The sequence below is a fragment of the Diospyros lotus genome, chromosome 7 (assembly GCF_014633365.1).
Source record: "Diospyros lotus cultivar Yz01 chromosome 7, ASM1463336v1, whole genome shotgun sequence".
Lineage (NCBI taxonomy): Eukaryota > Viridiplantae > Streptophyta > Magnoliopsida > Ericales > Ebenaceae > Diospyros > Diospyros lotus.
Genome location: NC_068344.1, coordinates 31,852,683 through 31,874,993, shown reverse-complemented (window position 1 = coordinate 31,874,993; position 22,311 = coordinate 31,852,683). Strand labels below are relative to the sequence as shown.

General features: G+C 33.1%; 3 protein-coding genes and 1 non-coding gene across 4 annotated transcripts; 2 read left to right on the top strand and 2 right to left on the bottom strand.

Moving 5' to 3' along the window:
* The first annotated feature begins 361 nt into the window (after positions 1-361).
* On the top strand, positions 362-3,021 carry LOC127806023 (transmembrane 9 superfamily member 11). The gene is made up of 2 exons (XM_052342972.1): positions 362-506; positions 655-3,021. Exon 2 carries the CDS (start codon positions 759-761, stop codon positions 2,730-2,732), a length of 1,974 nt encoding a protein of 657 aa, XP_052198932.1. The 5' UTR covers positions 362-506; positions 655-758; the 3' UTR covers positions 2,733-3,021.
* A 7,639-nt stretch (positions 3,022-10,660) lies between these two features.
* On the bottom strand, positions 10,661-14,149 carry LOC127805674 (uncharacterized). The gene is made up of 4 exons (XM_052342429.1): positions 12,688-14,149; positions 11,861-12,573; positions 11,069-11,563; positions 10,661-11,014 (listed from the first exon to the last, which is right to left on the bottom strand). The coding sequence occupies exons 1-4, from the start codon at positions 14,147-14,149 to the stop codon at positions 10,661-10,663; spliced, it is 3,024 nt and encodes a 1,007-aa protein (XP_052198389.1).
* A 111-nt stretch (positions 14,150-14,260) lies between these two features.
* On the bottom strand, positions 14,261-16,198 carry LOC127805673 (uncharacterized). The gene is made up of 3 exons (XM_052342428.1): positions 15,332-16,198; positions 15,183-15,236; positions 14,261-14,971 (listed from the first exon to the last, which is right to left on the bottom strand). The coding sequence occupies exons 1-3, from the start codon at positions 16,196-16,198 to the stop codon at positions 14,261-14,263; spliced, it is 1,632 nt and encodes a 543-aa protein (XP_052198388.1).
* LOC127807033 (small nucleolar RNA R71) lies at positions 15,561-15,667 on the top strand. The gene has a single exon (XR_008024570.1). It is a non-coding gene; the product is annotated as a small nucleolar RNA R71 (small nucleolar RNA).
* Positions 16,199-22,311: the final 6,113 nt, after the last annotated feature.

The following is a 22,311-nucleotide window of genomic DNA, read 5'->3' as shown; positions in this document are numbered from 1 at the left end:
ATTTTTTTATAAGGAGTGAATGAAATGAATTCTTTTTATGAACCATATGGGTAAATGGGAAATTGGGAATGTACCAAACCCAGCAATTAGTCTTTTTTGGAGAGCTCCCAAACCCTAATTTTTAGGCCTTTTTGCACAAGAGGATGGTTGGGGCTTCTTTTATTCTTTAAGAATTTTTACTTGCGGGTTATAGAATTACTGTTTTAAATGAAGAACAGAAACAGAGTGATTGACAATCAACTTGAAATTAGGAAAGATAGAACGAAGTGTTTTGTCTTAAAAGACCAAGGTAAAGGGGCAGAGAATTGGCATCTACGTACATTGGATTGGGGGTATAGTGGTCATTAAAGATCTAGAGATCACCGACGAATTGTGATGTATAAATTCTTGGGCAATGGTGCTCTCCACATCTCTCTCTCTCTCTCTCTCATTCTAAGAGCAATTACGGTGCCGTTACTGGGGGGCTCCTCCTCTCACATGCTCTGAATCTTTCAGTCTCTGTGAAGGTCAGTTTAGATTTGTGGTTCTTTACGTTTTTTTCATGCAAACAGTCACTTCTCTGTTTCTATGTAATTGTCACTGATCAGTATATATGCGTTTTGATCTGATCTGATCTGAGCCTGAGAACTCTAAATTTCCGGTTTTTCACATTAGGTTTCTGCTGGAACTCAAAACCCACGCTGAAACTGAATTGATTCCTGTTGTCTTCGCTTTTGTTCTGATCTGGGTCATCCAGATCTGACACAAAATTGGTCGAAATGGACTCATTTGATAACTTTAAGATCTGGGTTTTGTTTGTTTGCTTGGTATCTCAATTGGGTTATGGCTTTTATCTCCCGGGGAGTTACCCTCACAAGTATGGAATTGGGGATACCTTGTCTGTGAAGGTGAATTCGCTCACTTCAATTGATACAGAAATGCCCTTTAGCTATTACAGTTTGCCCTTCTGTAAGCCCCAGGAAGGTGTCAAGGATAGCGCCGAAAATCTCGGCGAGCTCCTTATGGGTGATAGGATTGAGAATTCACCTTATAAGTTTAAAATGTTCACTAATGAGACGGATATATTTCTCTGCAAGACCAAACCTTTGTCAGGTGATGAGTTTAAGATCTTGAAGGAGAGGATTGATGAGATGTATCAGGTTAACTTGATTCTCGATAATTTGCCGGCTATCCGGTATACCAACAAAGAGGGTTATGTTCTGCGGTGGACTGGTTATCCGGTTGGAATTAAGGTTCAAGATGTTTATTATGTGTTTAACCATTTGAGGTTCACTGTCCTTGTTCACAAGTATGAGGAGACAAATGTTGCCCGTGTTATGGGTACCGGGGATGCTGCTGAGGTGATCCCAACTGTTGGGAACTCTGGATCGGAGGTGCCAGGTTACATGGTCGTTGGGTTTGAGGTGGTCCCGTGCAGTTTCCAGCACAATCTGAAATCTTTGGAGAACTTGAAACTGTATGAAAAATACCCGTCTGCAGTTAAGTGCGATCCATCAGTGGTGGCTATGGCTATAAAGGAGGGTGAGCCTGTGGCCTTCAGTTATGAAGTTGCATTTGTGGAGAGTGATATCAAATGGCCATCCAGATGGGATGCCTATTTGAAAATGGAAGGAGCAAAAGTCCACTGGTTCTCAATTCTTAACTCTCTTATGGTGATTACTTTCTTGGCTGGAATTGTCCTTGTGATCTTCTTGAGGACAGTGAGGCGTGACCTAACCCGTTATGAGGAGCTTGACAAGGAGGCTCAAGCCCAGATGAACGAAGAGTTATCAGGGTGGAAACTTGTTGTGGGAGATGTTTTCCGTGCTCCAACCAATCCATCACTTCTTTGCGTAATGGTTGGAAATGGGATTCAAATCCTAGGAATGGCTGTTGTGACAATCTTATTTGCCGCACTTGGATTCATGTCACCAGCTTCCCGTGGCACGCTACTTACAGGTATGCTATTTTTCTACATGATTCTTGGGATTGCAGCCGGTTATGTTGCTGTTCGTCTTTGGAGGACAATTGGATTTGGTGACAAAAAAGGATGGGTTTCAGTCTCTTGGAAAGCTGCTTGTTTCTTTCCTGGCATTGCTTTCACGATTCTATTCGTCTTGAATTTCTTATTATGGGGTAGTCACAGCACAGGAGCCATTCCACTGTCTCTGTTTGTAATCCTCATTCTCCTCTGGTTTTGCATCTCGGTTCCCCTGACCTTCGTAGGTGGGTACTTTGGGGCAAAGGCACCTCATATTGAGTACCCCGTTCGAACCAACCAGATCCCTCGTGAAATCCCACCTCAAAAATACCCATCTTGGCTTTTAGTTCTCGGGGCTGGCACTCTCCCGTTTGGCACACTTTTCATCGAGCTCTTCTTCATCATGTCCAGTATTTGGATGGGTCGAGTTTATTATGTCTTTGGTTTCCTCTTCATCGTTTTGATCCTCCTCGTGGTCGTTTGTGCTGAGGTCTCCCTTGTGCTGACCTACATGCATCTTTGCGTGGAGGATTGGAGATGGTGGTGGAAGTCCTTCTTTGCTTCCGGCTCGGTTGCCATTTACATCTTCCTCTACTCCGTAAACTATCTCATATTCGATCTAAAGAGTTTGAGTGGACCCGTCTCGGCCACTCTCTACTTGGGATACTCTCTCTTCATGGTTTTAGCAATAATGCTGTCAACCGGCACAGTTGGCTTCCTCTCATCATTCTGGTTTGTGCATTACTTGTTCTCGTCTGTGAAGCTGGATTAGAACCTTCACCAACTCAAAGACAAAGGTGGTTGTAGATCCGAGAGTGAAGGAAGACCTTGTTTTATTTTTATTTTTTTTTTGCCTCCCCCTTTCTCTGTTGTCTGAGTTTGTTATTTGCTAGGACACTTGTTCAAGGTTACATGAATAATCTAGTTCACTTTTATTAACTGAATTCTTTTGTAGTTTTGCTATTGTTTTGTTGTGTAATACCAAAACCAAAGTGTAGCTGCATTTTTGCAGATGCTATAAGTACTTGATAAGGTGAGTTTGTGATGTTGGTGGTTTCCAAGCACAAAAGCATTTGCTTGCACCTCTAGGATTCTCGTATTGTACTGTATTCTCAAGTTCTCATTCTTTGTGGGTTAACCATCATCTGCCTATCTAATTCTAATTCTAAGTCTGGATTTCATCTGAAGTCACTAAATACAATATTTATTTTTTATTCGGATTTTGGACTGGTTGTGAATAGAGGAACAGCTAGGAGTGTGAAGGAATCCACAAGTGGAGTTAGATATATCAGTGTTCTTTCAAAATTTTAGGGTAAGCCTATTAGAGAAGTATTCAACTTTTGATTTACGTGGTTAGAATTGTGGCAGTATAGCATGTTTGTAAATTGTAAGTATTAAGTTACTGTTAATGCTTGAGACGGCGTCCATCTGCATTCAAATTTTCATGAAGTCAGGAGTATGGGACGTTGAAAAAAATATTTAACTTGATTGTAATAGTGAATCGAAATTTAATTATATATTATCATGTATTTAAATCAATTATCCATGTAAATTTACAATTTTATTTTTAAATTTGTAATTTCATGGTATATGCCTATGCATAAAGAATTTTAGTACCCATTGCATGGTACAAAAAATTGGGTAATCTCAAGGATTTGGGCCAACTAAATGGTTTGGGCCGGGCAATCAGGAACCCATTTGGATGAATGGGGTCCATTTACTACTGGACCGCAAATAATTGTTATAGTAGTATAACAATCTTATTGGGTATGTTTCTTTCTCTCCTAACTTTGAGGATTGAGTTAAATTACACTCGGTTGGTTTGGTTGGTTGGATTGCAAAAAATAACCTCTCCAAAAATACAAAATTCGTTTTTAGTCCCTTTTTACAAAAAAAAAACGTTTTAACCTCTACAAACAAATAATTGCAAAAAATAGTCAACCACTTTTGACCGTAATCTTTGACTTTTCAACTTCCTACTTTAATTAAAAATTAAGAATAGAAATAAAGACAATAAAAGAATTGAATTTTTATTTTACCCCACAGACAAACTCGAAAAATCCCTCATAATTATAATAATAAATTTTTAACTATTAAAGTATTATTATTATTTCTCAATATTAATTCTTAGTTTTAATAATTTAATGACTGGGTGGGTCTTAAACCCACGATGGTTCCCATCTCTTTTTTATTATTAAATATATATGTATTGTTACATATAAATAAAATTAATTAAATAATAATAATTGAAAATTCTAAATATATATGTATTATTAAAAAAATAACTGAAAAATTGTTATTCAATGATTCTTATATTATTTTTAAATTGTAATAATAATTACAAATCTTAATTATAATAATAATTTTTTAACTATTAAATTATTATTATTTTCAAATAAATACTATTATTTTTAATAATTATTCTTTTTAATAATTTAATAACTAGTTGGGTCTCAAACCCACACTGGTTCGCTCCCATCATTTTTTATTATTAAATATATATATATAATAATATTACATATATAATAAATAAAATGAATTAAGTAAAAATAATTGAAAAATATATGTATTATCAAATAATTAAAAAATTGTTCTTCAATTATTATTAAAATGGATTTTTTTATCTTTTTTTTTCTTTTCTTGGTCATGAGATTTTCTAAGTTATCCAATAGTCCCAAAAATAAATTATTGTTTAAAAATTATACTAGTATTTTTGGATAAATTTTATAATCATTACATCAATTTAATCAAATGTTATTAGTAGTTAGAACACTTAATCATATATTGGTTGTGTTTTATTATCATTCCATTGTTGTTTATTGTGAATTATAAATTCAATTAAGTCAAAAAATGTAAAAAGACATCATTTTTTTATTGGGTAACATTGAAAAATCCCATAGCCCAAAAAAAAAAAATTAAAAAATTTATTTTTATTTAAAAATCAGATTTTGTGGCCACACAAAACCCAATTTTTTTTATTAAAACGGTCTTTTTATCCTTTTTTTTTTCTTTTCTTATCATGGGATTTTTCAAGTTATCCAATAGTCTCAAAAATAAATTATTGTTTCAAAATTATACTTGTATTTTTGGGTAAATTTTATAATCATTACATCAATTTAATCCAATGTTGTTAGTAATTAGAACACTTAATCATTTATTGGTTGTGTTTTATTATCATTCTATTGTCGTTTAATGTGAATTATAAATTCAATTAAGTCAAAAATTGTAAAAAGATATCATTTTTTATTGGGTAACTTTAAAAAATCCAATGGCCCCAAAAAAAAATCAAAAAATCAATTTTTATTAAAAAATCAAGTTTTGTAGCCCCACAAAATTGAGGTCGGGTTTTGTGGTCCCACAAAGCCGAATTTCTTTAATTAAAATGATTTTTTTATTCTTTTTTTTTCTTTTCTTGGCCATGGGATTTTTTCAAGTTATGCAATAGTCTCAAAAATAAATTATTGTTTAAAAATTATACTTATATTTTTGGATAAAATTTATAATCATTACATCAATTCAATCCAATGTTGTTAGTTGTTAGAACACTTAATCATGTATTGGTTGTGTTTTATTATCATTTCATTGTTATTTATTGTGAATTATAAATTAAATTAAGCCAAAAAATGTAAAAAGATATCATTTTTTTATTAGATAACTTTGAAAAATCCCATGGTCCAAAAAAAAAAGATCAAAAAATCTATTTTTATTAAAAAATCAGGTTTTGTGGCCCCACAAAACCCGGGCCTGGTTTTGTGGCCCCACAAAGCCCGATTTCTTTTATAAAAATTGTTTTTTTTATCCTTTTTGTTTTCTTTTCTTGGCCATATGATTTTTTCAAGTTATCCAATAGTCTCAAAAATAAATTATTGTTTAAAAATTATACTTGTATTTTTTTGTAAATTTTATAATCATTACATCAATTTAATCCAATGTTGTTTGTAGTTAAAACACTTAATCATATATTGATTGTGTTTTATTATCATTCCATTGTTGTTTATTTTGAATTATTAATTCAATTAAGCCAAAAAATGTAAAAAGATATTATTTTTTATTGGGTAACTTTGAAAAATCCAATGGCCTAAAAAAAAAATCAAAAAATCTATTTTTATTAAAAAATGAAGTTTTGTGGCCCCATGTAATATCCCAAAATTTGAAAATAAATAATAATTATTCAAATCAGTGTTTGAGGACATTATTGAATATTTGGGAATCTAAGAGAAAGTATTTATTTATGTAGTTTTGAGGAAAATAAGGAATTAAAGGTAATTAATTAAATTATTTAGAAATGGTTAATAATTATCAATTATTGTATTTGTGGTGATTATTGAATATTTGTGAGTTAAAAGAAAATATTAATTTATTTGGTATTTGGAGATTTAAGAAAAATGTTTATTTATGTAATTTTGAGGAAATAGGAGATTTAGGTATTTAATTAAATTATTTGGGGATATTTATGAAATTAATGAAAGAATAAAATAAATTATTTTAATGAATTTTCTGGAAACTTGGGGTGTTAGGGAAATAAGTGTAAATGGAAGTTGGGGCGTATGAGTAATTTAAGGAAAGTTGTGGGTGCTGAAAAGTGATTTACGGAATTGGCCGAAAGTCATTATAAAATTAAATGGGTGCATTATATGTAATGAGGAAGCGTCTGGAGCAGGCAGTTCGGGCGCGAGGAGGCTGAGGCAAGGTCGCAAGTTCGAGCATGGGGAGAGGCGCGCGCGTTGGAGGATTTTGGCTGACTTTTCAGCCAAAACCCTTCCCAAAACGGCGTCGTTTTGGGCAAGGCGGTGGTAGCCATGCGCGGTTGCTGGGGCACGCCACGTGGCGCGCTGTGGGCCGCCCATTTGAAGCCTCCGTTTTGGTTCAATTTAAAGGCCAATTTCGGTCATTTTCGAACCAGCAAACAAAGGAAAAAAATGAAGAAGAAGCAGCGCGCGTAAGGGCCAATTTTTGGAAAAAAAATTGAAGATTAAACTATGTTTAATCGCAGTTTAATTAATCAAGTAAGTAAATAAATATGTAATAATCATTCTGTACGGTTGAAATTTTATTTTGGATCCTATTTTATTAATTTTGAGGGTTGTTCTATTTTACAGCGTGTATTATTTTGATGGCATTGAAGCGTAAAAATGTTGTAAACGACTAGATACAAGCAAGCTCTCATCTACCCTTACAATTTCTTTCCATTTTATGAACCCCTCGCCTTCCCTTAATTCGTTTCGGTATCGCATATTAATTTTACTAAACAAGGATTTTATTAGCGTGATTTAATTTAAATTAAATATGAGACTCATTGGGATTTTATTTGCGGTGCGCCTACGTGGGATTTTAGACAGTTAAATTATTTATATTACACGGTTAGATTTAATTAATGTAAGCCACGGTTTTATTAATCGTTATTAAATGTTTTATTTCGCAGCGGGAGTGCAAGAAAAGCAAGAAATGACTGCGAAAAGGCAAGCTCCTAACCCCCTCCTCCTGTTCTTTAATTCCCGTGGGAGACTCTGTGGTTTCTCGTATTTTATTCTCTCATTTACTTTAATTCGACGTTTAGCATTATTTTTTGAATTATTATTCATTTGTTTTAATTTAAATTAAATCTGAGACTTCTATAACTTTATTTGTTGTGAATCTACGGGGGTTTGTACCGCCCTCATTCTTTTCCGAATGATGTCGAACCCAGCTTGGGGACTATGTTCCTAGATGTGCGGGTTTATTTACGATTTTTCTCAGATTTATTTATGGTTTGATTAGAGCTATCGAGCAATGGGGTAGGGGTCGGTTGTTGGTGACGTTGGGGTAGACTATTGTACAGCCCTGATGTGGACTGTCGGGTGGACACTCCTACTGACTGGCCGTTGACCAGTGCTGGGCACTGCTGACTAGCTCTACCAGTATGTGATTTACTGCACGTTTAGATTCATTGTATTACTATTCATGATTTGATATGCACATGAGTATGGGTTGCATGTTGGGATATTCATTTGTTGAGTATGCTTGGACACAGACATTCTAGCTTGGTTAGGTTGCATCCAGCACAGGCATATGCATCGTGTGTGGTTTACTATGTGGACGGAGCATGGCCTGATGCTTGGATGTATGGTGTTCGTGATTTTATATAACCCACGAATAACACGCAAGTATACGCGGTCAAGACAAGTAAAATGATGAATAAGATATCGTTCCCACGGAGATTGGTTACTACCCTGTTAAATACTAAAATTATTCACAATTAACTATATTTGGACAGTTGATTAATTAAGAAAATTAATTAATATATAACTAATAATTAACTAAGAATTAAAAATCAATTGGTTAAGACCTAGGGTTTTCTAAATTCACCTAATAAATCCACTTTATCAAATTACCTCAATTTTTGGTTGATTAAATTTCGAACTATGTCAATGGAGCACTCTAATTTATTTGTTAGCCTATGTCTAGGTCTAACAAGTTTATTCAACTAACATAACTCACTATATGTCTATATGAATTAGAATTAGAGAACACATTAAGCATAGGTACTCATTATATGAAAATATTCATTACAAATATAATCACAAATTGCACATGTAATCAAGTGAATGTCTTCCCCAATTAACATATGTTATTTTGTCCAAAATCTATTTCTTATTTATCTATGTCTAGCATTATAAGAAATCTCTAATCATGTAATTGGCGATCAAACAATTACAAGCATTAAGTTTAGAACAAAATAAATATAGTTGATGTAACAATCACAACCAAAAATTGAGTAACCAATAAAGTTTCAATGCATAGGATCCTTTAAAAATCCTAAACAATTATTTAGCCACTTATAATAAATAAAATATTCTCAACATTAACCAAGAGTTTCTGCATAATTGAAATCCAAACCAACCAAAGAAAAATAGAATGGCAACTAGAAAAAATAAGAAAAGGAATCCCCTGTTCCAAATCTGAATATCAGATCTGGGTTACTAGAGTTGAATCAAAAGGCCCGATTGTTGCAGCCTCGTCTGCCACACTCGTTCCCTTGCTTCCGTTTCCTTCAATTCTTTTCCATGCGCCGCTGTCTATTCTTCTTCCTGTGCTTGCATGGCCGCGGTTCCAATTTTTCATTCTCTATCTTTCTTTTGCTTTCTGTCCATGCCGTGCCGCTTTTTTCCCCACACCATCTCCTGCCAACTCTCATATTAATATATATATATATATATACACATGAAACACAAGCCTGCCCTAATTCCATGCAACTCACGGCACTTCAATATATAATATATAATATATAATATATAAGTAATGAAATATATAATATAATAATATATATAACCCCACACTTAACTTTTTGCTTGTCCTCAAGCAAAGCAAAGAAAATATTAAAAAAAATAAATAAATATAAATATTTTATTTTCACGTTAGGCCAAAAACAAGAAATCCAACAACCTATCAATGCATAATTAATCACAACCTTGGTTACTATTCATATTATCGTATCAATTCTAAATCCAAAAGCATTAATTGAAAGAATTAAATATGCAAAATCATCACTTTTGATGCCATGCATACTTCAAAATTAATTCATGAAACCTTACAACTAACATAATTAAATCATGCAATAATTTTCTTGTAATCACTTCTCTCCACTACTACAAACATAAGGAGTAACAAGGATGTTTTTATTTTTTGTTTTGTTTTTTTTTTTAATCTTTCCTAAGCATTACTTGGTTTGTGACGCGAATGTCGACATTTTGTGATGAAGACACCCGATTACTCCCCTAAATAATTGCTTAGAATGCATTTGCATACTCATATTTTGAACCATCGTTTGACGTGAAAGATGATGCAGGAGCATACTGTCAACCCCCAGTTACTATTAAGCAGCTCAAAACATAGGAGTAGATAAATAGCAACAACTTTTCCTCTTTTTTTTTATTTTCATCATCCCATTTTACTTCAACACTGTTTAGGCCTAGTTTCGAGAAATAATCGCAATATTATTCTCACATAATCAATCATGCATGATCACAAAATCTCATGAATTTTGTCAAGAAGTATATATTTCAACAATCATGATAATCTGGCATAATCAATTCATTTTCCTTAACACTGCTAAATTTAGAATCGATAATCAAATAGAACAATTCCCAATCTTGAACTAACTATGCATCGACCAAAGTTAAATAGGAAACATGAATTCGGCCCACACATGAAAATAAAACATTTTGTTTTTAAAGGAATCATCATTCACACATATTTTTCTCTCTCTCTTTTTTTTTTTTAAGTTTCAAACAAACAATCTATTTCTATTTTTTTTTTTAAATTTCAAACAAACAATCAAGAAAATAAAAGATTTTCCACCCCCACACTTAAATTAAATATTGTCCTCAATGTTTAAAAATGAGAGAAGAGGAAAAGAAAAACAATACTTCCCTGATTGCGAATTTGAAACATACGGCTCACGTGCTAAGGGGGAAAGATAATGGTGCACATAAAAAGGTGTAGGTGTTGAACTTCTTGAAGAACAGCCATGAATTTGACTCACAACCATCATCCAAGAAACCTGCAGACACTAGAGAACACAAGAAACACAGAAGCACTCGAAAAGAAAGAAAAAAAATAGTTAAAAATAAATAAATAAATAAATAAATCACGAAACTAAAAAGTTAAGGAAAAGGGAAATGATAGTTTTAATTTTGAGTCTTTAGCTTGACTTGACCACCTTCACTGGGGACTGGAAAGTGTAATTGTGGACACTTGACGATCAATAGGTTCACCAAAATAATGCTTCAACCGTTGTCCATTAACCTTGAAAGTCATATTAGTACCCAAATCTCGAATTTCCATTGCTCCATAAGGAGAAACATTAATAACCTCAAATGGACCTGACCATCTAGACTTTAATTTACCAGGAAAAAGCTTTAACCTAGAATTGAACAATAACACCAATTGGCCAGGTTCAAATTTCCTATTCAATATCTTTTTATCATGCCACATCTTACTTTTCTCTTTGTACAATTTGGCATTCTCATATGCATCTAACCTGAATTCATCCATCTCATTTAATTGCAAAAGTCTCTTCTCACCTGCAGCTTGCATATCAAAATTTAAATGCTTGATAGCCCAATATGCATGGTGTTCAAGTTCAACAGGCAAATGACATGCTTTACCAAATACAAGTCTATAAGGGGACATTCCAATAGGAGATTTAAATGCAGTTCTATAGGCCCACAATGCATCATCGAGCTTTTGAGACCAATCTTTCCTAGACCCAATCACTGTCTTTTCCAATATTCTTTTAATCTCCTTATTAGAAATTTCAACCTGTCCACTAGTTTGTGGATGATAAGCAGTGGCAACTTTATGGCTAACCCCATATTTGGCAAGCAAAGCATCAAACTGTTTGTTACAAAAGTGTGAACCTCCATCACTGATAATTGCCCTAGGAGTGCCAAACTTAGTAAAAATGTACTTTTTCAGAAATCTAGTCACCACTCTAGCATCATTCTTAGGCAATGCCACCGCTTCTACCCATTTGGAAACATAGTTCACAGCAACTAAGATGTATTTATTTCCAAATGAAGAAACAAATGGTCCCATGAAATCAATACCCCAAACATCAAACAATTCAACTTCAAGCATTATGTTTAATGGCATCTCATGTCTGCTAGATATGTTACCTACTCTCTGACATCTATCACAATTTTTAACAAAGTTAAAGGCATCCTTAAAAAGAGTAGGCCAATAAAAACCTGACTGTAAGACTTTTGCAGCAGTCTTATTCTCTAAAAAATGACCACCATATTCTGAGGCATGACAATGCATCAAAATGTCATTATATTCTTCACTAGGCACACATCTCCTAAGCATTTGGTCATTACAAATTTTGAACAAGTAAGGTTCATCCCAAATGTAATACTTAACATCGTGCAAGAATTTCTTCTTTTGATAAGCATTCAAATCAGGGGGAAGGACTTTACTTACAATAAAGTTGACAAACTCAGCATACCAAGCAATTTGAGGGGTCTGAATAGCTAGTACTTTTTCATCGGGAAACTCCTCTCTAATCTCATCATGTGCTGGCTCATTGTTTCCATGTTTCTCCAATCTACTTAGGTGGTCAGCTACAAGATTCTCAGCACCCTTTTTATCTTTGATTTCCAAGTCGAATTCCTGCAACAACAATACCCACCTAATAAGTCTTGGCTTTGCATCCTGTTTAGAAAGAAGATACTTGATTGCAGAATGATCAGTAAAAACAACAACTTTAGAACCAATCAAGTATGATCTAAATTTATCAAAGGCAAAAACAACGACTAGTAACTCTTTCTCAGTAGTACCATAATTCAATTGAGCATCATTAAGAGTTTTACTAGCATAATAAATAGTATGAAACAACTTACCTTTCCGTTGACCTAACACTGCACCTATGGCATGATCGCTAGCATCACACATCAATTCAAAAGGTAAGTTCCAATTAGGAGTAGCAATAATAGGTGCAGAAGTTAATTTTTCTTTAAGAACTAGAAAGGCATTCATGCATGCAGTATCGAAAACAAATGGCACATCTTTTTCAAGCAAGTTGCACAAGGGTTTAGAGATCTTAGAAAAATCTTTGATGAACCTCCTGTAGAAACCTGCATGGCTTAGAAAACTTCTTACTCCTTTAATAGATGTAGGAGGTGGTAACTTGGCAATTATGTCAATTTTGGCACGATCAGCTTTAATACCTCTCGAAGAAATTTTATGGCCAAGTACCACACCCTCTCTAACCATAAAGTGGCATTTTTCCCAATTTAGCACAAGGTTAGTGTCTTCACATCTCTGCAAAACAAGTTTTAAGTTAGCCAAGCATAAATCAAATGAATCACCAAACACAGAAAAATCATCCATAAACACCTCAATGAACTTTTCAATCATGTCAGAAAATATGGCCATCATGCATCGTTGGAAAGTAGTAGGCGCATTACATAAACCAAATGGCATTCGTCTAAAAGCAAAAGTCCCATAAGGGCAAGTAAAAGTGGTCTTTTCTTGGTCCTTAGGGGCAATAGCAATTTGATTATAGCCAGAATAACCATCTAGGAAGCAATAAAACTCATGACCAGCTAATTTATCCAACATTTGATCAATGAAAGGTAGAGGAAAGTGATCTTTCCTTGTGGCCTTATTAAGTTTCCTATAACCCATGCAAATCCTCCAACCGGTTACAGTCCTGGTGGAAATTAATTCATTGTTCTCATTTTGCACTACAGTCATCCCACCTTTCTTAGGAACACATTGAACAGGACTAACCCATGAACTATCAGAAATGGGGTAAATTATGCCATTGTCCAACCATTTAATTATCTCTTTCTTTACCACTTCTTTCATGATAGGGTTTAATCGTCTTTGTGCATCAACAGTTGGTTTACTATTTTCCTCCAAATTAATCTTATGCATGCAAATTGAAGGGCTAATTCCTTTAATATCAGATAACGTCCACCCTATAGCCTTCCTATGCTCTCTAAGGATCCTAAGCAATTTCTCTACTTGTTCCTCATTCAAATCAGCAGATATAATCACAGGAAAAGTAGAAGATTTACCTAGAAAGACATACCTGAGATGAGAAGGCAAAGGTTTCAATTCAAAAGTAGGAATGGCTTCACTTACATCCTTACATTGCTTATGGGAGGAATTAGAAAATTCTGAACTTTTACATGGTAAAGGATCAATTTTTGTCTTCTTGGCCAGAATTTTTGGTGTAGCATCAAGTAACCTGTAGCACTCCTCGACTTCATCATCAAAAGCCTCCAAATTTGTCAAGGTAGCTTGAAGCAGATCATCTTCTTTAGGACTGGGGGAAGCAAACATCAAAGTGTCCAATGCATCCAACCTGAAACAATCATCAGCACCATTAGGAAATTTCATAGCTTTAAAGACATTAAATGTGACTTCTTGGTCTTGAACTCTCATGGTAAGTTCTCTTTTTTGAACATCAATCAAAGTTCTGCCTGTAGCTAAGAAGGGTCTTCCAAGGATAATGGGAATATCCTTGTCTTCTTCCATATCTAGAACAAGAAAATCAGCAGGCAAAATCAGTTTTTCAACTTTAACCAAAACATCCTCAATGACTCCATATGGATACTTAATTGACCTATCAGCTAGTTGTAAGGATACTGTTGTGGGTTTAGCCTCTCCTAATCCCAATCTCTTAAAAATAGAAAAAGGCATCAAATTGATACTAGCTCCTAAGTCACACAAAGCTCGACCTAAATACTGATTACCAATAGTACAAGGGATAGTAAAACTCCCTGGGTCCTTGAGCTTTGGAGGAAGTTTGTTTTAAAGAATAGCACTGCACTCTTCAGTCAAAGCAATTGTCTTGTAGTCTTCTAGCCTTCTTTTTCTCGAGAGTATGTCCTTCATGAATTTAGCATAACTCGGCATCTGCTCCAATGCATCTGCAAAAGGAATATTAATATTCAGTTTCTTAAAAACCTCAAGAAATTTAGAAAAATTTTGCTCTTGTTTTTGTTTTTGTAAACACTGAGGAAATGGAGGAGGTGGGTATCCAGATTTGGGGTTATATTTAGTTGGATAGTTCTCCTCTTTCTTCTTCTTTTGCCTCCTAGAATTTTCTTCGTATGCATCAGATTTAGCCTTATTTTGATTAACTGAAGGCACTCCCTGCTCATTCAACTCATCACCCATTTCTACAAATTGCTCAAAATCTGACTGGCCTTCCACTAACTGTTTACTTATCTCCTTTGGAACTGATTGTGGAGCATATAAGCTGGTATGCTCGTGAGTTTGGTGGCTTGAAATTGCTTTGCATTGTTCTTTGTCCTCTTGCTTTGGGTTTTGCTCAGTGTTGCTCGGTAGGTGGCTTGAAATTGCTTTGCATTGTTCTTTGTCCTCTCGCTTTGGGTTTTGCTCAGTGTTGCTCGGTAAGGCACCTTGTGGTCGAAAATTCATGGAATTTGCCAGTTGCCCCAATTGATTCTCTATATTTTTTATTGCAATTCCTTGACTCTGAATTTGCACAGATTGATTCTAAAAAAGATTTGCAGTTTGCTCCATGAACTGATTCAAAGACTCCTCAACTGATTTAACCTTGTCTTGCACTGGATTGTTATGGAATCCTGAAGGACCATTATTCGGCCTTTGAATAGGCTGTTGAACATTCTGATTGTTGCTCCATGAAAGATTTGGATGATTTCTCCAACTAGGATTATAGAAATTCGAGTTGGGATTATTTTGTTACCTGGTATAATTGCCGACATATTGTGAAAACTCCGTGTTCAATCCACACCTCTCCCTGAGATGATTTCCTCCACATAAATCACATGATGCCACAGTTTCTTGAGGTGTATGAATTCCATTTTGAGCTAACTGCTTAGTTAAAGCATGTACCTGAGCAGTCAAGGCGAATATTGCATCAATTTCATAGACACCTGCAGTCCTTCTTTGAGGAGTCCTATCAGGATTCCATTGATAATTATTGGCAGCCATGTCTTCAAGTAAGGTGTAAGCATCATCAAATGACTTATCCATAAGTGCTCCACCTGCAGTAGCATCTATGATTGTTCTCGTGTGTCCCAATAAACCATTATAAAATGTCTGTACTTGTAACCAATCAGGAATACCATGATGTGGACATCGTAGTAATAGCTCCTTGTACCTCTCCCAAGCCTCATACAAAGTCTCTGAATCTTGCTGCATGAATGAGGTAATGTCATTTCTCATCTTTGCAGTCTTTGCAGGTGGGAAAAATTTTGCCAAAAATTTCTGTGCCAAATCAGTCCAAGTAGTAATGGATCCCTGTGGCAACGAACTCAACCAACTCTTAGTCTTATCTCGAAAAGAGAAAGGAAAGAGCCTTAATCTCACTGCATCATCGGACACCCCATTGAACCTGAAAGTGTCACATATCTCTAGAAAATTACTGAGGTGTTGGTTGGGATCATCATTTGGAAAACCTCCAAATTGAACGGATGTCTGAATCATCTGAATTATGGATGGTTTGATCTCAAAATTATTTGCCTGCACTGTTGGTCTCTGAATGCTCGAGCTAATCCCATCCACCTTAGGCATAGCATACTCTCTCAATTTTTTTTGTTCTTCCTGCTGAGCCATTGGTTCCTTTTCGCCTTCACTTGATAATTTGACTTGATCTAAATGGCTAGATTCACCCCTCTTTGCTTTTCTTAAATGAGAAATAGTTTGCTCAATTTCCAAGTCAAGTGGAATAGATTCAATGCCCTTGGATCTTGTGTTCATGTACTAGCCCATTTCCATGCATGAGTAAAAAATAAATACATAAATAAATAAAATATAAATAAATAAAATGTCCAAATTATAATTAATTGCAATTGGTATTAATATTAAAAGAAATAGTAAACACAATCCCCGGCAACGGCGCCAAAAACTTGTTCGTGATTTTATATAACCCACGAATAACACGCAAGTATACGCGGTCAAGACAAGTAAAGTGATGAATAAGATATCGTTCCCACGGAGATTGGTTACTACCCTGTTAAATACTAAAATTATTCACAATTAACTATATTTGGACAGTTGATTAATTAAGAAAATTAATTAATATATAACTAATAATTAACTAAAAATTAAAAATCAATTGGTTAAGACCTAGGGTTTTCTAAATTCACCTAGTAAATCCACTTTATCAAATTACCTTAATTTTTGGTTGATTAAATTACGAACTATGTCAATGGAGCACTCTAATTTATTTGTTAGCCTATGTCTAGGTCTAACAAGTTTATTCAACTAACATAACTCACTATATGTCTATATGAATTAGAATTAGAGAACACATTAAACATAGGTATTCATTATATGAAAATATTCATTACAAATATAATCACAAATTGCACATGTAATCAAGTGAATGTCTTCCCCAATTAACATATGTTATTTTGTCCAAAGTCTATTTCTTATTTATCTATGTCTAGCATTATAAGAAATCTCTAATCATGTAATTGGCGATCAAACAATTACAAGCATTAAGTTTAGAACAAAATAAATATAGTTGATGTAACAATCACAACCAAAAATTGAGTAACCAATAAAGTTTCAATGCATAGGATCCTTTAAAAATCCTAAACAGTTATTTAGCCACTCATAATAAATAAAATATTCTCAACATTAACCAAGAGTTTCTGCATAATTGAAATCCAAACCAACCAAAGAAAAATAGAATGGCAACTAGAAAAAATAAGAAAAGGAATCCCCAGTTCCAAATCTGAATATCAGATCTGGGTTACTAGAGTTGAATCAAAATGCCCGATTGTTGCAGCCTCGTCTGCCACACTCGTTCCCTTGCTTCCGTTTCCTTCAATTCTTTTCCATGCGCTGCTGTCTATTCTTCTTCCTGTGCTTGCATGGCCGCGGGTTCCAATTTTTCATTCTCTATCTTTCTTTTGCTTTCCGTCCATGCCGTGCCGCTTTTTTCCCCACACCATCTCCTGCCAACTCTCATATTAATATATATATACACATGAAACACAAGCCTGCCCTAATTCCATGCAACTCACGGCACTTCAATATATAATATATAAGTAATGAAATATATAATATAATAATATATATAAATAATATACTAGATAATATAATATTTAATATACTATTAATTATATTATAACTTTATTTATATTATAATGCTAATTATTTATAATATTTATTTTTTTATTTTTATTATAGTATTAATTTACCATATTAATTTTGAAATTAATTTTATAATTTTTTTTTTGTTTCTTTTCTTTTTATACCCAAATTTTCGAATTTATTCCTTTTGCTGAATTCCTACAAAAAAATATTAAAATAATATAAAATCCATATAAACACATTTTATGTAGGAAAAATAACAAAAGATTAAAATAAAAATTAGATAAAAATATGCATATAATTACGCCCTATCATATGGGCGCCAGTGTATCACGTTGATGCTCATTACGCCATTACATTTTTATGTGCATTGCATGGTTACTAGTAATATTTAGTTATCGGACGGGAGGACTGTTCCGAGGGAGCCTATGGCTCGGGTGTCAGGAGTACCGACACGGACACAGGGGTGACGGGAGCACCGACCCGGGACAGCGCAGGCAGGTTTGTTGGAGTTACATGTTACCTTCTAGGGCAGCGGCAGGTTGGTATGGGACTTGGGTGCCTTGTGTCTTGTGTGGGCCCCAATGACCGATATGTGCTTTTATTATACTATACTATTGTGTTGTAACGTCTCATGGATTGTGTGTACCTGTGGATTTATTCTGGGAAGAGTTTATTGGATTTATATAGCCGTCAGCCTTTCTTTCCTTATGCTTGCTGAGTCTCTCGACTCACTTTACTTTCCATCATTTCAGGTAGTGGTAGCGTAGGCCATGGGCAAGGGAGTCAGCTTTTAGCAACAGAGTCGATATGGTGTACAGGCAGTCCCGTTAATCCCTGTCAACTCTGATGTCTGAGTAGGATTTACTCGATTATTTTGTACTCTGCCAGGTCATTCCTCGAGTTTGGTATATGTTGGCAAAGAAGTCTGTTTTTATTTATTGATCTTGTGACCGCAGTGCCAGCGGTGTTCCCGTAGTGCATGCATGTGTTTAGCTTTGCTTCCGCTGCTCTCATTTTTGAGTATGCATGCCAGGGTGGTTTTTGTCTTGTATGTTCTATTCTTTCTCCTTCCGTAAATGCTCTCGTTCGAGTAGTCCGGGTTGTTGGGGATATCCGGTCGAGGGTGCTTACACCCCACAAAACTGAGGTTGGGTTTTGTGGCCCCACAAAGTCGGATTTCTTTAATTAAAATATTTTTTTTATCCTTTTTTTTCTTTTCTTGGCCATGGGATTTTTTCAAGTTATGCAATAGTCCCAAAAATAAATTACTGTTTAAAAATTATACTTATATTTTTTGATAAATTTAATAATCATTACATCAATTTAATCAAATGTTGTTAGTAGTTAGAACACTTAATCATGTATTGGTTGTGTTTTATTATCATTCCATTGTTGTTTATTGTGAATTATAAATTCAATTAAGCCAAAAAATGTAAAAAGACATCATTTTTTATTGGGTAACTTTGAAAAAACCAATGGCCAAAAAAAAAAAAAAAAGATTAAAAAATTAGGTTTTGTGGCCCCACAAAAGCCAATTTCTTTTATTAAAATGGTTTTTCTTATCTTTTTTTTTTCTTTTCTTGACCATGGAATTTTTTTAAGTTATCTAATAACCCCAAAAATAAATTATTGTTTCAAAATTATACTTGTATTTTTGGGTAAATTTTATAATCATTACATGAATTTAATCCAATGTTATTAATAGTTAGAACACTTAATCATGTATTAGTTGTGTTTTATTATCATTCCATTGTTGTTTATTGTGAATTATAAATTCAATTAAGTCAAAAAAAAAGTAAAAAGACATCATTTTTTATTGGATAACTTTGAAAAATCTCAGGCCAAAAAAAAAATAAAAAAATCTATTTTTATTAAAAAATCAAGTTTTGTGGCCCCACAAAGCCTGATTTCTTTTATTAAAATAGTTGTTTTGATCCCTTTTTTTTTTTTCTTTTCTTGGCCATGTGATTTTTCCAAATTATCCAGTAGTCTCAAAAATAAATTATTGTTTAAAAATTATACTTGTATTTTTGGATAAATTTTATAATCATTACCTTAATTTTATCCAATGTTATTAGTTGTTAGCACACTTAATCATGTATTGATTGTGTTTTATTATTATTCCATTGTTGTTTATTTTAAATTATAAATTTAATTAAGTCAAAAAATAAAAAAAGACATCATTGGGTAACTTTGAAAAATCTCATGGCAAAAAAAAAAAAGATCAAAAAATCAATTTTTATTAAAAAATTAGGTTTTGTGGCCCCATAAAACTTGAGCCGAGTTTTGTGGCCCCACAAAGCCTGATTTCTTTTATTAAAATGGTTTTTTTGATCCTTTTTTTTTCTTTTCTTGGCCATGAGATTTTTTCAAGTTATCCAATAGTCCCAAAAATAAATTATTGTTTAAAAATTATACTTGTATTTTTGGGTAAATTTTATAATCATTACCTTAATTTTATCCAATGTTGTTAATAGTTAGAACACTTAATCATGTATTGGTTGTGTTTTATTATTATTCCATTGTTGTTTATTTTGAATTATAAATTCAATTAAGCCAAAAAATGTAAAAAGACATTAATTTTTATTGGGTAATTTTGAAAAATCCCATGGCCCAAAAAAAAAAATCAAAAAATCCATTTTTATTAAAAAAATCAGGTTTTGTGGCCCGACAAAACCCGGGCCGAGTTTTGTGGCCCCACAATACCCGATGACGTTGTGTAGTTTTGAAAAATTATTTTTTTATGAAAATCAGTATAGATCTGGAATAATATATATCAAAATAGGTTCTATTTACAACCACAATCATACTACACAACATTTATAAGCAATGTGATAACAAAACAAAACAAATAGAAATGAAATCAATCCTTAGAGATTCAGTCAGTAAAATTGTTTGTTGGAAAGAAAAAATCTTATTGATTGAGATTTCAATGAGGTCGCTGTGATTGATGAAGATTATTAAATGACCCAACAAGCAAAAAAATTGAATGTATAATGAATTACTGAGTTTGGATGATTTGACAATGGAGAGAAAGAGAGTAATGTGAACGTTGGAAGATGAGAAAGAAGAGAAAGACAATAGGAAAGAGACAATGATATTTTGGTAAATGAAAATAAGGACAATATGGGCTTTCCAATTTAAAATCTCATTAAGGGTATGTTAGGCATCTCACATAAAAGTGGCTATAGAATGCAATTAGTTTATTTGATTTGTCAAAAACGTTTTTTACTAGAAAGTGGTTAAAAATATTTTTCTAAATTTCTTTTAGGTTATTTATGAATTTCTCCCGATTTGATATGTATTTATGTGAGATAATAAATGAGATGGGTTTACTAATTAGGTAGACAAGAAATAACATAACCTCGATCTTTGGGTTCAAGTTAAGTGGTTGGAGCATGATAAATTGGAATTTACATCAATAGGTCGTGAGTTCAATTCATTATCCTGTGCAATGAAATAAAGTTTTCACTTGCGATTTACTTTCTCAGTCAAAATTAAGAGCGCGAGCGACAGAAGTCTGCGCAAGGACGATAATCCCAAAAAATAACATAATCTCAGGAGGATCAGGATACATACATTATCTAGGGGATAAAATGATGGGTGAAATGATCATTTTGCCCTCAAGTATAATGGTTTAAAAATTTGTAATAAGGGCATTTTGGTTATTTTTACATTTTCCTGAACTATCCTTGCATTAATTAGACAACAGATAAAATTAAATACAAGATATTTTATAGTGTCATTCTACTATCCAGACACTTGAAGTTCATGATTAAGCAAAGAAAGAGAGAAAGAGATTGATAAATGGCGGGATTCGATTTAGTTTGTTGTATGAGAAGAAGAGAAATGAAAGGGAGAGAAAATATAAGTATATTTTGGTTATATTAAAATTATTAATATTTATGAAGTAATAACTGAGGTGAAATATAGTTAAGACTTAAGAGTCGTAAAATAAGAGGAGATCATTGTCATTTCTCTAAATGTCAAAAATATCTTTTCTTTTTACTAAATTTAAAAAATATAATTTTACCCTCCATTTTAAAATCAAAGCATCTTTGTTTTTTTTTAACCAAAATTACAATAATTTTTAGTGGTTCTCACAATTCAATTAAAAAATATGCAGAGATATAAATAAATATAAAAAACATTTATCCAAAAATACATTAAAAAAACCATCCAGTTGCCAAAATTCTGAATATATATATATATATCTATATTATTATACAGGCAAATGGGACATTTTGATATTATAAAGTCATGTCAATAAAATGAATTAATTCTTAAAATACTCTATATTTTTTGTTTAAAAAATAAAAAATCTTATTCAACAAAATTTAATTTCATAACCTTACAAATATAAAATATTTTAATTTTATTACTTTGCTAACTTTAATCTTTGTTTAAACATTATGGACATAAGTGACGTCATCAATACCCGTAACTTCTTGTAGATTTGAACTTCCTGTTAAGGGGTAAATCACATCAAATATCACTAAATTTTGGTGTGATTTTTATTTTAATCACTAAACTTTAATTTTTTGCAATGTGATCATAGAATTTTAAAAAATTTTACAATGTGGTCACATATAAAATTTTTCAGCCACTTTATAGATAGAGTGGGTGATGTGGTGCTAATGTGGTAAATAATTTTTATTTTTTGCACGTGACATATTTTAATTGGTTGTCGTTGTATAATAATTTTTATTGTTTGTCAGTCACTCTAACTATAGATTGGATGACCACATTGTAAAATTTTTGAAAAT

Bases quoted from the DNA above. Each gene is read 5' to 3' on its own strand.
- LOC127805673 (XM_052342428.1), bottom strand. From the start codon at position 16,198: ATGAACACAAGATCCAAGGGCATTGAATCTATTCCACTTGACTTGGAA. The intron at 15,237-15,331 runs GTACATGCTTTA...AAATCATCTCAG, and splicing joins TATTCGCCTTGACTGCTCAG to GGAGAGGTGTGGATTGAACA. The intron at 14,972-15,182 runs GTAACAAAATAA...AATCTTTTTTAG, and splicing joins TATGTCGGCAATTATACCAG to AATCAATCTGTGCAAATTCA.
- LOC127806023 (XM_052342972.1), top strand. From the start codon at position 759: ATGGACTCATTTGATAACTTTAAGATCTGGGTTTTGTTTGTTTGCTTG.
- LOC127805674 (XM_052342429.1), bottom strand. From the start codon at position 14,149: ATGCCTTTTTCTATTTTTAAGAGATTGGGATTAGGAGAGGCTAAACCC. The intron at 12,574-12,687 runs GCCATAAAATTT...TAAGCCATGCAG, and splicing joins TAGAGAGGGTGTGGTACTTG to GTTTCTACAGGAGGTTCATC. The intron at 11,015-11,068 runs GCATATTGGGCT...GCAGGTGAGAAG, and splicing joins CTGTTGAACTTGAACACCAT to AGACTTTTGCAATTAAATGA.